General features: G+C 42.5%; 1 protein-coding gene across 1 annotated transcript in view; it reads right to left on the bottom strand.

Annotated features, from left to right (window-relative positions):
- IL2RG (interleukin 2 receptor subunit gamma) overlaps positions 1 to 13,919 on the bottom strand; it is a 59,580-nt gene extending 45,661 nt beyond the window's left edge. Inside the window, exons 1-2 of the mRNA XM_073637879.1 lie at positions 13,563 to 13,919; positions 4,357 to 4,447 (exon numbers count right to left, since the gene is read on the bottom strand). Coding sequence (XP_073493980.1) covers positions 4,357 to 4,447; positions 13,563 to 13,701 — 230 coding nt within the window. The 5' untranslated portion in view covers positions 13,702 to 13,919. The remainder of the gene's footprint in view (positions 1 to 4,356; positions 4,448 to 13,562) is intronic.
- Between the last annotated feature and the right edge of the window lie 1,748 nt (positions 13,920 to 15,667).

Genomic DNA, 15,667 nt, shown 5'->3' with positions numbered 1-15,667 from the left:
CTGGTCCGTGAAGCCAGGCAGCTCCCTGTTGCTGCCCGCCGCCCCACACGCCACGCTCCGGATACCACGACTAGGCTGCGGGTCCATGAAAACCTGCCGTCTGCCTGCCGACAGTCCTCTCACCACGTCATGGCTGTTGCGACTAGCAGGCACCTCGACAGAAGCATCACCAGGTTTACCTGCCGCAGAACTGGATCCTCTGCGCCGACTCTTATCTGTCACTGCCCTCTGTGCTGTTTGTTCAATATGCCTGCGACTCCCAGCAGGCGGCCCTAATGATGCGCCTAGTGTCCCAGCCACAGGCCGTGCCTGCTGAGAAGGCCCAATATCCTGTGTGGTCCCGGATCCGGCACGTGACCGCAATATAGGCCGCACTATTGGTGCGGCCCGCAAATCCGGAGCGAGCGGCGCCCGGTGTGCAGGCCCAGCTTTCTGTGCGGGCCTGCCTATGTCTTGAGGGCCTGATGTAGGCCACACTTCCGGTGCGGCCCGTACATCTAGCGTGCACCGCGCTCGCTGGAAAGGCCCAGCTTCCTGTGCAGGCCCACCGCGAGATCTGGTGCGCGATGTAGGCCACACTTCCGGTGCGGCCTGGACTTCCGGCGCGAGCGTTACTACAGCGCCACCAGACCGGCTGGGCAGATTCCCGCCGATGCAAGCCCGGCGGCAGGGAACCTCACCGCCGCGCTCACTTACCGCCTGGTCCCTGGAGGGGCTCCGCAGCCTGCGCCTGGCGCACGTGTTCCACTCTGGGGACAGTCTCTCCGGGGGCCGCGTCCTCCTGGCTCTTCTACCAGACCCGACCAGCGCACTGTCATCTCTGGCAGTCCCCAGCAGATCCAACAGCTAGGACTGCAGCCACCCATCACTCCTGGACTGCGCTGCATCCCGCAGCTGATAAAAGAGGGCATCTAATGGATCCATGAGATAGGTGTCTTCTTTACGTGCCTTCCTGAAGATAGGGCAAGTTCCCACCTCCCTCTTTTATATATCCCCCCCTCTAGCCTCCTTAAGCCGGCCCACCCGAGCATTCTTCCCAATCCCGAGCCCCACTTTATTCAAAGTAATCCTAGCCCACCTCCTGGCCCATCCCGGTCATGTGGGGCCTCCTTCCAGCTTTGCTTGCCTCCTGCCCCCTCCTTTCTTCTCATAAACAGTTACCAAAAGTTGATCAATAAGTTATATGTACCCTAAAATGGTGCCACTGAAAAATCCAATGCAGCACACAAAAAACAAGCCTTCAAGAGCAATGTCAATGGAAAAAAAGCAATGGCTCTTGGGATGCAAGGATGAGAAACCGCATTGTCCTAAAGGGAAAAACATGCTGATCCTAAAGGAGTTCCTTTGACTTCAGTGGTACAACTCAATGCTAAAGCTGTGCCATCAAAAACACTGGAAAACTCAAGACCTATTATAAGGTACTAAGATCTACCAGAAATATACTCTATTGAAAATGCTTTTTTTTTTACTCTGTTAGGCTGTGTGCCCACGATGCGTTTTTTAAGCGAAACGCTTAAAAAACGCATGGTAGAAGGCCTGCCATGTCCCCCAATGATAATCCGCATGTGCTGTGCACATGCTGCGGAAATTTCCGCTGCGGATTATCATTGCGGAAAAAAACGCAGCACTACCAATTATTTTGCGGAAGTGTTGTGTTTTCGCCGCCATTGACTTGCATTAGAACGCACCAATTCCGCAAGACTGCATCTGTACTTGCGTAATTGGCACGCTCTAATTTGCGGATGGTACCCGGGTGTGGAGGACAGGAGACTCTCCTCCACACCCAGGTACCATTAAAAACTGTATAAAAAAAGAATAAAATAAAAAATAAAGATTATATTCACCTTCCGACGGCCCCCGGACTCCTTCCCTGTGCTTGCCTGCAGATCGAGCAGGACTGAAGAACCTGCGGTGACGTCACAGTCATGTGACTGCAGGTCCTTCAGTATAGCGTACCGCAATCTGCCGGCAGCCAGCACAGGAGCGCAGCAAGTCTCGGGGGCCATCGGAAGGTAAGTATAGGTTTATTTTTTATTTTTTTACATTCTCTTGGGTCACACTATATAAATCCACAGGTGGCGTCACGAGACAAACTGTTAACAAAAACCCCCTTTTAAAGAGTGACCCCAGAGGACGGGCCCGGAAGCCGACTGCTGTGACATCCTACAAAAAAGGTAAGGGCCCAGGTACCGAGTCCCCCATATCCCCCCGGCGAGTCATACAGCAGGAGAAGGAGTGAAGATTGCGCACTTTCCACATTAAGGTGCGATCCTCACAACAGGACCTGAGACAAAGTATATAGACAATTAAGATAACAGTGGGGATTGCGCATACATTATCCATCTTCATCTGCACCACTGAGAGTGCAGGAGTGGAATCAGGGATTGCACATGAGCAGTCCAGCGACTTCAGCACTGCCCATAAACCAATTTCAGCAGAGATGTTTAGCATATTAGACAGTGTGGTTGGGGCTGAAAACCATGTAGGCGGAACGTCACCAGGGTGACACAAATGACCACCATATTAGACAGGGCCAGAATTTTTAATATATGTACAGTACAGACCAAAAGTTTGGACACACCTTCTCATTTAAAGATTTTTCTGTATTTTCATGACTATGAAAATTGTACATTCACACTGAAGGCATCAAAACTATGAATTAAGACATGTGGAATTATATATTTAACAAAAAAGTGTGAAACAACTGAAAATATGTCTTATATTCTAGGTTCTTCAAAGTAGCCACCTTTTGCTTTGATGACTGCTTTGCACACTCTTGGCATTCTCTTGATGAGCTTCAAGAGGTAGTCAACGGAAATGGTTTTCACTTCACAGGTGTGCCCTGTCAGGTTTAATAAGTGGGATTTCTTGCCTTATAAATGGGGTTGGGACCATCAGTTGTGTTGTGCAGAAGTCAGGTGGATACACAGCTGATAGTCCTACTGAATAGACTGTTAGAATTTCTATTATGGCAAGAAAAAAGCAGCTAAGTAAAGAAAAACGAGTGGCCATCATTACTTTAAGAAATGAAGGTCAGTCAGTCCGAAAAATTGGGCAAACTTTGAAAGTGTCCCCAAGTGCAGTTGCAAAAACCATCAAGCGCTACAAAGAAACTGGCTCACATGAGGACCGGCCCCAGAAAAGGAAGACCAAGAGTCACCTCTGCTTCTGAGGATAAGTTTAACCGAGTCACCAGCCTCAGAAATCGCAGGTTAACAGCAGCTCAGATTAGAGACCAGGTCAATGCCACACAGGGTTCTAGCAGCAGACACATCTCTACAACAACTGTTAAGAGGAGACTTTGTGCAGCAGGCCTTCATGGTAAAATAGCTGCTAGGACAGGCAACAAGCAGAAGAGACTTGTTTGGGCTAAAGAACACAAGGAATGGACATTAGACCAGTGGAAATCTGTGCTTTGGTCTGATGAGTCCAAAGTTGAGATCTTTGGTTCCAACCACTGTGTGTTTGTGCGACGCAGAAAAGGTGAACGGATGGACTCTACATGCCTGGTTCCCACCTGAAGCATGGAGGAGGAGGTGTGATGGTGTGGGGGTGCTTTCCTGGTGACACTGTTGGGGATTTATTCAAAATTGAAGGCATACTGAACCAGCATGGCTACTACAGCATCTTGCAGGGTCATGCTATTCCATCCGGTTTGCGTTTAGATGGACCATCATTTATTTTTCAACAGGACAATGACCCCAAACACACCTCCAGGCTGTGTAAGGGCTATTTGACCAAGAGGGAGAGTGATGGGGTGCTACGCCAGATGACGTGGCCTCCACAGTCACCAGACCTGAACCCAATCGAGATGGTTTGGGGTGAGCTGGACCGCAGAGTGAAGGCAAAAGGGCCAACAAGTGCTAAGCATCTCTGGGAACTCCTTCAAGATTGTTGGAAGACCATTTCCAGTGACTACCTCTTGAAGCTCATCAAGAGAATGCCAAGAGTGTGCAAAGCAGTCATCAAAGCAAAAGGTGGCTACTTTGAAGAACCTAGAATATAAGACATATTTTCAGTTGTTTCACACTTTTTTGTTAAGTATATAATTCCACATGTGTTAATTCATAGTTTTGATGCCTTCAGTGTGAATGTACAATTTTCATAGTCATGAAAATACAGAAAAATATTTAAATGTGAAGGTGTGTCCAAACTTTTGGTCTGTACTGTATATTACAATTCTTCCTACATTACTCAAGCATAGCTTAGGGACAAATAAATAAAATACAGTATATTGTACAATCCCTTTAAAGAACGAAAACTTTTTTTTAGTTGGTACCAAGGTTTCTCAGAAACAGATGTAGCAAAGAAAAGAACTGAACAGATTTTTTGGGGAAAATCATTTATTTTACTTACCAGTAATATAATGAATAGTTGTCCGACTGCTCATTCCAAAAACAAGTTAAGAATTTATCCTTGTTGACAGTGCAATTCAGCTCCGTGTCACCTAACAAAGAAGTGTGAAATCTGAGTAAGTAGTGGTTCTACCATTCAGTACATTACTGCCATCATTCCCATGTGCAGCAAATATTGTTTTACTAAAATCTGAGTAATTAATGTTGTTGCTGGTGCTCTGTGACTGTTGTGGTTATTAACTTACCATTACATAAGATAAATAAAATATAAAATGATGTAGAATTGTAATGTGTGTAAGGTGGCATTGGCTACACATAGACCTAGTTTTCATTTTCATGTAAAATTATTATTTTTCTATTAACCTTGTCTTTCTTCCAATAGATGCCATCATGTAAACTACTAAGGCACATTTCACTTAAAGGGAATCTGTCAGCAGGTTTCTGCCAACTAATCTGAAAGCAGCATGATGTAGAGACAGAGACATGAGTTCCAGCGATCTGTAACATACTGGGCTGCTTGCTGTGATTTTGATAAAATCACAGTTTTATTAATAGGAAATTATCACTAGAGGACTAGTAAACCTGCTCCATGTAGTCCCCCATATTCATGAGGTCTGTATAACCTCAACCACACCATTGTATACAAAAAGCTGCCAGTGACATTTGGTGACAGATTCCCTTGAATAAAAAGATAATAATATTAAATGTGAGTCAAATACTCATTTTAATAATTTTATTAATAGGGTAACATCCTGCTGTAAACCTCTATAAATAGTACACAGGAAATAAAACATGAACGGCTACATTTTCCAGAGGTCTGCTTGACTTCTGGTGCACACCACATTAGGCTCTTACATCTAGGCTTTTACTACAGCATACAGTGCTGGTCACCATTGTTGACACCCCTTCATTTTTTCCATAGACTGTACAATATCTTCAGAAATAAATGGAAATGTACCAAAGTTATATCCTCAGGATTTTTTATTTAGTGGTCCAAAGTAATACAACAATAAAGCATGGTTTTTCAACTTCCATGTTGCAATTTCAAAGAAGAAACAGAATAAACAGCATTATTATTATTATTATAGCGCCATTTATTCCATGGCGCTTTACATGTGAAAAAGAGGTATACATAACAAAAACAATTACAATAATCTTGAACACAATGTAACAGCGACTGGTAGAGGAGGAGAGAGGACTCTGCCCGCGAGGGCTCACAGTCTACAAGGGGTGGGTGAGGATGCAGTAGGTGAGGGTAGAGCTGGTTGTGCAGCGGTATGGTGGAGCGGTGGTTACTGCAGGTTGTAGGCTTGTCGGAAGAGGTGGGTCTTCAGGCTCCTTTTGAAGGTTTCCACGCTCGACGAGAGTCTGATATGTTGGGATAGAGAGTACCAGAGTAGGGGGGGAAGCACGGGAGAAATCTTGTATGCGATTGTGGGAGGAGGAGATAAGAGGGGAGTAGAGAAGGAGATCTTGTGAGGATCAGAGGTTGCGTGCGGGTATGTAACGGGAGACTAGGTCAGAGATATGTGGAGGAGACAGGTTGTGGATAATTTTGTATGCCATGGTTAGGGTTTTGAACTGGAGTCTCTGAGCAATGGGGAGCCAGTGAAGAGATTGACAGAGGGGAGAGGCCGGGGAATAGCGGGGGGACAGGTGGATTAGTTGGGCAGCAGAGTTTAGGATAGATTGGAGGGGTGCAAGAGTGTTGGAAGGGAGGCCACAGAGCAGGCAGTTGCAGTAGTCAAGGCGGGAGATGATGAGGGCGTGCACTAGTGTTTTTGCAGATTCATGGTTGAGGAATGTGCGGATCCGGGAGATATTTTTGAGCTGGAGTCGGCAGGAAGTGGAAAGGGCGTGGATATGTGGTTTGAAGGAGAGTTCAGAGTCCAGGGTTACCCCAAGGCAGCGAGCTTGCGGGACTGGGAAGAGTGAGCAGCCACTGACGTTGATATATAGGTCAGTTGGGGGGGTTGAATGAGATGGCGGAAAGATGATGAATTCTATTTTGTCCATGTTAAGTTTTAGAAATCTAGCAGCAACAGCATGTGCAGCAATAAAGGCACCCCTAATTAATACTTGGTTGCACACCCTTTGGCATTGCTGACAGCCTCCAAACGTTTCTTGTAGCCATCTATAACTTCTTGCACTTCTCAGCTAGAATTTTCTCCCGCTCTTCCTTTGCAGTTTGTTCAAGCTCTTGAATGTGTGCAGGGTTCTTTTTCCCAATGGCAGATTTCAGCTCACCCCAATGATTTTCAATGGGATTGAGGACAGGACTCATTGCTGGCCATTTTAAAACAGTCCATTTTTTCTTTTTCAACCATTTCTGTATACTTTTGGATGTGTGCTTTGGGTCATTGTCTTGCTGGAGGATCCATGATCTCCGACTCAAAGCAAGTTTTCTTACACTGGGTAGGACATTTCGCTCTAAAATCTCTTGATATTTCTCTGGGTGGGTGGGTATTTTCTTTGGGGGCGTGTAGTTAAAAATGTTAAATTTGGAGAAAGGTCCTCTTTAAAGAGAATCTGTCAGCTCATTCTACCTACTCAAGTCAATTACATGTACGACATACGTAGGTTACACACAAATGAATACATAGCTTTATTACACAAGAATACTACTCTTTTTAATAAAAAAAAACACTGCTAATGTTGGTGAGAATATTCTCTAGAAGTGATATGTAAATGAGTCTGGAAATGCCCTGGGTGGGACAGAGCACTTCCACTGCCTTGCCTCTCAGCTTCATTCTCAGCATAACTTCACCCTCCACTAGGTGACTGACATGCTGCAGCAGTGCTAAATGTCAATCACCAGAGGCAGTAAAAGTGCTATCTCCTGCCCAGAGAACTTTCAGCTTCTCACTTCTAAAGCTGATTTTTCTGTAACAGACTTGGTTGGGACGGAGGAGGAAGGGTACAATGAGTTGACAGCTTCTATTTAAGCTGTAAAACCAAACCCCTAACCTATTAGCTGATCTCTTAACTAGGTCAAGTCATCTGTCACAATATATGGTTGACAGTGGCAGACCCAAAATTAGAATTTATTATTAGGTTTTCTTTATGTGATTGAATATGTGGCGCCCCCGAGGGTTCGGTCGCCACAGAAGTATTGCATCTCATCCAGAGGTGTGATACCTCACTCTCAGGTAAGGAAGGAGTATGGCTCAGGACCCTAACACCTACATTCACTACACCACATTTTAGAGGGCAGGGCGAGATTGCTCCTATGGGAGAGCACAGTCCCTGGCTGGAGTGGGGGGGAACCACAGTAAGGGGGAACCATGTAGTGGGTGTGGGTGGATGACGTAGATCAGGGGAGCACTTCAGTAGGAGTAGTATATAAAAGAGGAACCATCTTAGATCAGTGTATTCAGTCAGAAGAGGAGAAGTGACAGGAGCAGAGGCTCTGTACGAGCTCTGCTCCGGAGGCAGGCCTGGACAGTGAGGCCCAAGTCTGAGAGGAGAAGAGGAGAGGAGAGGGAGCAGGAAGGCTCCAGGAACAGAAGGGATCCCAGGGGTACGGGCAGTGCTGGAAGCCACCCGTACGCCCGAATCTACCGGGAGGTGGAGGGGTCAGGCCACACAAAGGGAACCGGGTCCCTCAACTAGTAGAAGATTGCAAGTCTCAGCTAGAAACCGGAGGCTGCAGAACTTTATGTCCTGTAGCCACAAGTCCACGCCAGTCTCACCAAGAAGGTAGCCATATAGGACTCAGGGGACGGAACATACGTCGCCCACCAAGGCCCGCGGGTACCGGATTGGAGTCACTAGGTGTGAGGTGCAGGGAAAAGGCCAGAGAAAGGACACAGAAGGGGGTCCTGCTCAGTACTCCAGAGATATCTGAGGGTGGACTGAGCCCCTCACTGAGTAAGCACAGCACGACGAGGGAGATTACTTTGGCGCCTGTAATCTGGACTGCAATAACTGTGAGTAAAGACCCTGGGACTGCACCACCTTGTCTCTGTGTTTCTTGCCGCGCCATCACTCCCTGCACTACAGCGCCCAGCACAACCACTATCATCCACACACTGCCCTGAAGCTAACTCTTCCTGTGGGGAGTTGTACCATCACTGCTGCAAAACCACCAGCTTCAGAGGACTGTTCCGCAGCGGCGGCCTCCATTAGCCGCATCCCACAGGTGGCGTAGTCGGACATCATAAACTCTATATACAATTTCCCCTTGGATTGACCGCCCTGGGTCACGGGCCGGGTCACCGCCACTGTGACTACAAACGCCAGCATCTACCAGCCCGGCAACGGGTACCCCACGGCCCAGGGAGCGTGTCAAATATATCATATATAATTAAAATTATTACCCTGTGCAAGCGGAAATACAGGGTGGGCCATTTATATGGATAAACCTAAATAAAATGGGAATACTTGGTGATATCAACTTCCTGTTTGTGGCACATTAGTGTATGGGAGGGGGGAAACTTTTCCAGATGGGTGGTGACCATGGCGGCCATTTTGAAGTTGGCCATTTTGGATCCAACTTTATTTTTTTCAATGGGAAGAGGGTCATGTGAGACATCAAACTTATTGAGAATTTCATAAGAAAAACAATGGTGTGTTTGGTTTTAACGTCACTTTATTCTTTTATGAGTTTTTTACAAGTTTATGACAACTTATAAAATGTGTTCAAAGTGCTGTCCATTGTGTTGGATTGTCAATGCAACCCTCTTCTCCCACTCTTGACACACTGATAGCAATACCGCAGAAGAAATGCTAGCGCAGGCTTCCAGTATCCGTTGCACATCTCGTATCTTCACAGCATAGACAATTGTCTTCAGATGACCCCAAAGATAAAAGTCTAAGGGGGTCAGATCGGGAGACCTTGGTGGCCATTCAACTGGCCCACTACGACCAATCCACTTTCCAGGAAACTGTTCATGTAGGAATGCTCAGACCTGACACCCATAATGTGGTAGTGCTTCATCTTGTTGGAAAAACTCAGGGAACGTGCCATCTTCAGTGCATAAAGAGGGCAACACATCATCATGTAGCAATTTCAGATATCCAGTGACATTGAGGTTTCCATTGATGAAGAATGGCCCCACTCTCTTTGTACCCCATATACCACACCATACCATCAAGATACGAGATGTGCAGCATCTGAAACAACGGATACTGGAGCCTGTGCTAGCATTTCTTCTGTGGTGTTGCTATGAGTGTGTCAAGAGTGGGAGAAGAGGGTTGCATTGACAATCCAACACAATGGACAGCACTTTGAACACATTTTATAAGTGGTCATAAACTTGTAAAAAAACTCATGAAAGAATAAAGTGACGTTAAAACCAAGCACACCATTGTTTTTCTTATACAATTCTCAATAAGTTTGATGTGTCACATGACCCTCTTCCCATTGAAAAAAATAAAGTTGGATCCAAAATGGCAGACTTCAAAATGGCCACCATGGTCACCACCCATCTGGAAAAGTTTTCCCCCTCCCATATACTAATGTGCCACAAACAGGAAGCTGATATCACCAACCATTCCCATTTAATTTAGATGTATCCATATAAATGGCCCACCCTGTATACCTAAAAATAATTGTCAATATGGTTCAAAGTAAAGAAAACTATGAATAGAATAAGCATAACTGAAGAAAATGCAATGGAGTTTAAAATAATAATCATTATCATTCCAGTTTATTTGTCAATAAAAAAAGGCCTTTTGCTACTTTTGTGTAATCTAAGAATAGTATACTTGAGCAGAATGATTTGCAGAACATTGGTCCAGCGTGTACGTCAGTCCTCTGTAGCAGCCAGACCAATGTGGTGAAAACTTCCTCAGCTTTCACTTGAACAACAGAATCCTCGGTGCCTTTTGTGATTGTAGAGTCTTCAAGTTGGCATGCCGTTGGTGAGGATAAAGCAACATCACAATGTCGTGTGGGCCTTGTAATCACAAGACGTGCCCAGGATACTGATTTACCAATGCCAGCCCAAGAAGTTTGTGCAGCTCTGCTCCGGCTGCCATGGAATACTAACATGGCCGCCGCTCAAGGATCTTGCACATCTTTTTTTCTCAACTCTAAAGAATAGCAATAAATATTTTTTCCAAATAAACTAATTATGTGGCATTAATGTTAGCAGGATGGAAGCTGGAAGTAGTTTGATTATATTCATTATTACATAAAAAGAAAAAGAAAAACAAGTCATTGTCTTGTTGTCTATGCCAAATCATTTACCAATATTCGAGTCAATAGTTACGTAGTAGTTAAGCAATCTTTTATGTAACCAGCCCCCCTATAAAAGATGAGCCAATGTCATAATAAATGAGACCCTCTTGAAAGAGAACCTGGTGTGTGTTAGTCTTCCGATAGAACTGAAATCCGAGGTATACCAATGCCGATCTACCTGATGGCGTCTAACTAGGCTCCCACATAAGAAATACCATTTTTATTTCACATATATATAAATGAACAAGGTTTTTACCTATTAATATTTGAGTAATTTTAGGAGCTTTTACTAAAAATATGAATTACAGAGGATCATTTGCACCAATTATTGTATTTCAGCTCCAGTTTTCTTATACTGAAAAGTTACTTACTACTACTTTCATAATTGATATACGGCTTTCCCCAAATTATACACACTCCCTTAGAAGGGCACCTGAGATACCGACAACCTGATTGTTCTGGCCTTAGTTTTTTGGTCTACTGAGCACACGCCATCTTTACACAGAGATTTTTGTCTCTAGTGATGTTTTATATATCTTCAAAATATGGTTGACAATGGAAGACACAATATAAATTCTATTTTCTGGTTTTCTTTAGGTGATGGAATTTATCACATATAATGAAAGTTATTATCACAAGCAAGTGAAAAATAGCTAAAATGATTTTCATTGTAACTCAAAATAAACATAGCTGAATAAAATGTAATGCATTCTGAAAATAATCACTTTTCCTTCAGATTCTTGGCCGATAAAAAGGGTTGTAGTTTGCTATTTTTGTGTAAACTAAAGGGCGCGATAAATATTTTTCCGAATAAATAAATTATGTGACAGTTAAGTTGGCAAGATGTAAGCTGGAAACATTTCGATTATTTAGTATCACATAAAAAGAAACACATCTCTGTATACAAAATATTATTTGAGAAAAAAAGTATGATAAAAAAATAGTAAAAAACACTTTAATTTTGCCTATACAATAAATTAACAATGATTTCATTTATTCTTATTATTATTATTATTATTATTATTATTATTATTATTATTATTATAATGGTGCTATAACTAAAGATATGAGTTCAAGAAGATCTTTGGCACTAATGATTCTATTTCTAGTCCAGTTTTGCTTTCACCTCTATAAGGTCCATAATCAAAAATGACTTACTGTGGTTTTTATAATTGACATACGGCTTGCCGTAAATTATATTTAATGTAGTGGTATAAATTAAGTATGAGCTTACTATAATTATAGATGTGAAGACTATATTTTAATATCACAGGATCTTGTATTTATCCACATTTTATGGCTTTATAATTCCTGTCTCCATTCAGAGAATCTGGTCTTGATCCCATTTATATAAAATTGTCTAAAGAAAGACCCTTTATACCCAATCATATTATGCATTTGTGTTGTACAGATCTGTATTATGGCAGCTAAGACTATTTTTGAGGCCAATACATTATCTTTAAGTGCCATTAAGTTTCTTGCAGAGATGCAGCTCATTTCTTATTCACAATGACAAAATCTCTACATAAAAAAAATGTGTGGAATGTTCTAATAAATGCAAGTTATGGAGGTATTCTCCCCCCACCAACCTAGAGAAGAATATGGATCCACATGGAGTTCATAATTCTAGAATGTGAAACAGCGGGGACTATGCTTGCCATTGCAAAGGCTCTGTGTACAAAGCTTTACATATTTACAAGGCCTTAAATGGGTTGTCCCATGAAAAAAAGTTGATTTTAATCAATAGATCTTGGAATAATAATAAGTTCCACAATTGGATATGTTAAAAAAATGTTCCTGTGCTGAGATAATCTTATGTTTGCTGGACAACCCCATTAAGAAATATTTTCAGTAAAGGTGTAGCTTTCTTATAATATGGCTTGAGCCACAGCTCCACTATCAGTATTTGGTCAGTATTCCGTCAGTATTATTTCTCAGAAGTGGGAGCTAAACCCAGGTGAGGAACAATCAGAGAAAAGGTATAATAGAAGCAAGTCACCAATTCTGCATTTATCACCCACTCCTGGTTTTGGCTCCCACTCCTGAGAAAAATACTGACCGAATACTGATAGTGGGGCCATGGCCTTAAAGTGAATCTGACACATGGTTTTTGCTAGCCCATCTGAGAGCAGCATGATGAAGGGGCTAGGGATCCTGATTCCAACAATGGGTTTCCTTACAGTACTGCTTGCTGTAGATTTGATAAAATCACTGTTTGTTCCAGATCTAGCAGTTCTCTGAATACAGAGCTCTGTATAACCCCTCCCACACCACTGATCGGCAACTTTTTGTGTACACTGTGCATAGGCAGAAAACTCCCAATCAGTGGTGGGGGGGTGAGGTTATACAGAGCTCATGAACATGGAGGAATACATGGCAGAAAGTTTACTAGTCCTCTAGGGATAATCTCCTGCTGATAAAATTGTGATTTTATGAAAACTACAGTAAGCTGCCTAGTAAGTGACAGATCGCAGGAATCAGGGTCTCTGTCATCAGGTTGTTGCCACCTAATCTGAGATTAATTCCCTTTAATACTTATCTCATGTGCTTTTGTAAGTATTACAATGTATATTAAGAGACATGACAATATATAAAACCACAGTATTGCATGTCTACAGTACAGTATGCCATGACTACAATGTGAATGTGGTCTGAATCCTGATATAAAATCAAGTGTGATTGCAATCTAATACATTTATTCTGTGCTTTTTTTATTGCCCTATGGTCAATTCTCAAGATCAGCGGAGTCCCAGCTGATGAATCATAAATTGATCAGTTATATTTATTAGCCATTTTGTAAAATTTAATTATGGGACCATTCCATTAATGACTGGTTGTAAAATGTAACTAACACCACATATAATATTCTCCCAAAGCTTTAAAAGTGCAATATGTTACGACGAAACCCAATATATTAAATGCAAACTATACATGAGAAAATAAGGTTTCATGCTCTGAACCTCAGGAGCTTCCAAGTTCGGAAGGAGCAAAAAATATATTTAAGTTTATTTGAAAATAATTACCTGGTTTATCTCTGCTGTCAATGCCACGGCTCGGGGCTGATAGTATGATGATAAAGAAGAAAGACAGTCCCAATCTTACTGAACTCATCCGATGGAATACAGGATAGAGCTCCTTCATGGGCTTGATGATTAAGGACATTTTATCTGCCACCTGTGTCCTTTCTTAGTAAAGGTCTTCTAGCTCATGTGTAGAAAATAAATCTCCGATAAAAATAAAGAAAAACAGATCGATTTGATCCAAACTATGATAGTTACCTTTAAGTCAACGCGTACAAATACCCTTTTTATCATTCGATCTCATGAGTCTGTACATCTTATTCGTTTCAGTTTCCTTATTCTTCTTTTTCCTGCCACATGAAAAACCCCTTAGACTCATTTCCTGTTATTTAAGCTTTCGTGCTACCTGAATCACCACATGAGATGTTTGAGTTAAAACATTCAGTTTGGACTTTCTTCTAATATACTTTTACTTATATGAATAAAATATGGACGAGCTCCTAAACAAAATCAACCATCAGTAAGCGTGCAATAAAAGCAGGAAGGACGGCTGAACAAAAATATTCTTTTATCTTTATTTAAGAAAAAAAAAATGTTCTCGCTTTTTGTAGGAATAACTAAAAGTTTTATTTTACAATATAGAGCATATACAGAGGAGCAATGCACAGTCTATAGTCTAAAGTGACATTTACCCCTTTCTAGTGTTTGTACATATAAAAATGTGTTTATTAAAATGAATCTGTCAGCAGGTATTTAACTATGTAATCCAAGAGCTGCATAATATAGGGCAGAAAAGCCTGATTCCAGTGATGTGTCACTTACTGGGCTGCTTGGTGCAGTATTGAGATAATCCCTGTTTTCTCTGCTGTAGATCTAGCAGTGGTCAGAATGCTGAGGTCTGTATAACCCCGCCCCCACCACTGATTGGCAGCTTCCTGTGCACATTGTCAGCAAGCTTCCAATCAGGGGTGGGGGCGGGATTACACAGATAAGCAGGACTGGCCTGCACGAGATACCTAGCCCTTTAGTGATAATCTCCTGCTGGTAAAACACTGATTTTATTGAAACTATAGCACACAATCTAGTAAGCGACACATCCCTGGAATCAGGCTCTCTTGCCCTATTTTATGCTGCTCTAAGATTAAATAGCAAAAACCTGTTCACAGATTCCCTTTAAGTCTCTTAAATTATTATTCATCTACAGTTTAAAGAGGACTTGTCATGTCTAGAAACACTATTTACCTGCAGATATAGGGTGTAGAGGAATATCAGTGGCTACAGGAAGCAAATTAAGTTATATCCTTCCTGTAGGCACTGGCTTTCAGTCATATGAGCAGTGCAGGGGGCTGTTACAGTCACTGCGCACTATATAGGGAGTGCAGCTGCATTAACTTCCCTTCATATTGATTGACAGTCTGCTCTGCGTGCATTGTGTATGTGCAGAGCAGGTTGTCAATCAAAATGCTGGAGAGTGATTATACTTGCTCTCGCAGTGTAGTGAGTGGTGAGTGTAACCGCTCCATGCACAGTCCCGATCACTGAAAGCGAGTGGCTACAGGGAGAATATAAGTACTTTTTAACCCTGTAGTTGCTGTTCTAGTAAGGCAGAAAGGCCTGATTTTAACACTATTTACCTGCAGATTAACCCTGTATCTGCAGGTAAATAGCGCTTCTGAACATGACAGGTTCCCTTGAAGTAAACGCTCCAGCTTTTGTAAATTTTCAATAAAACCTATTCTTGTGGGTTTTGCTGTTGTTTTTCCCATTATGTCCAAAATGTCTAAAAGCTAATAATAATATAACTGATAACTTAAAAAAAAAAAATTCTTTTAGTACAATATACTCTGACTGCCTTCATTGGTGCGATCTGCAGTATATGGATCTTTGAGGCTGTGTCCATATCAAAGCAGTGAAGTCTCATCTCCACTGGAAGAAGGATCTGGGAAAAAGACTGGTAATGCAAATTTGCTGTTTTATGTTGAAAAAGGGAGGACACCTTAGGAAATCAGATACAGTTCTGTGGAATCTAAGACCTGTATTTCACTAAGGTGCTTTCACATTGCGCTTTTCTTCTCGTTGTCGGCACATACATCCGAATCCCATTGTGG

The sequence above is a fragment of the Phyllobates terribilis genome, unplaced genomic scaffold (assembly GCF_046119375.1).
Source record: "Phyllobates terribilis strain yellow unplaced genomic scaffold, ASM4611937v1 Scaffold_7__3_contigs__length_470593459, whole genome shotgun sequence".
NCBI classification, from domain to species: domain Eukaryota; kingdom Metazoa; phylum Chordata; class Amphibia; order Anura; family Dendrobatidae; genus Phyllobates; species Phyllobates terribilis.
The sequence above is the reverse complement of the archived record's forward strand: the minus strand, read 5'-3'. Positions and strand labels throughout refer to the sequence as shown.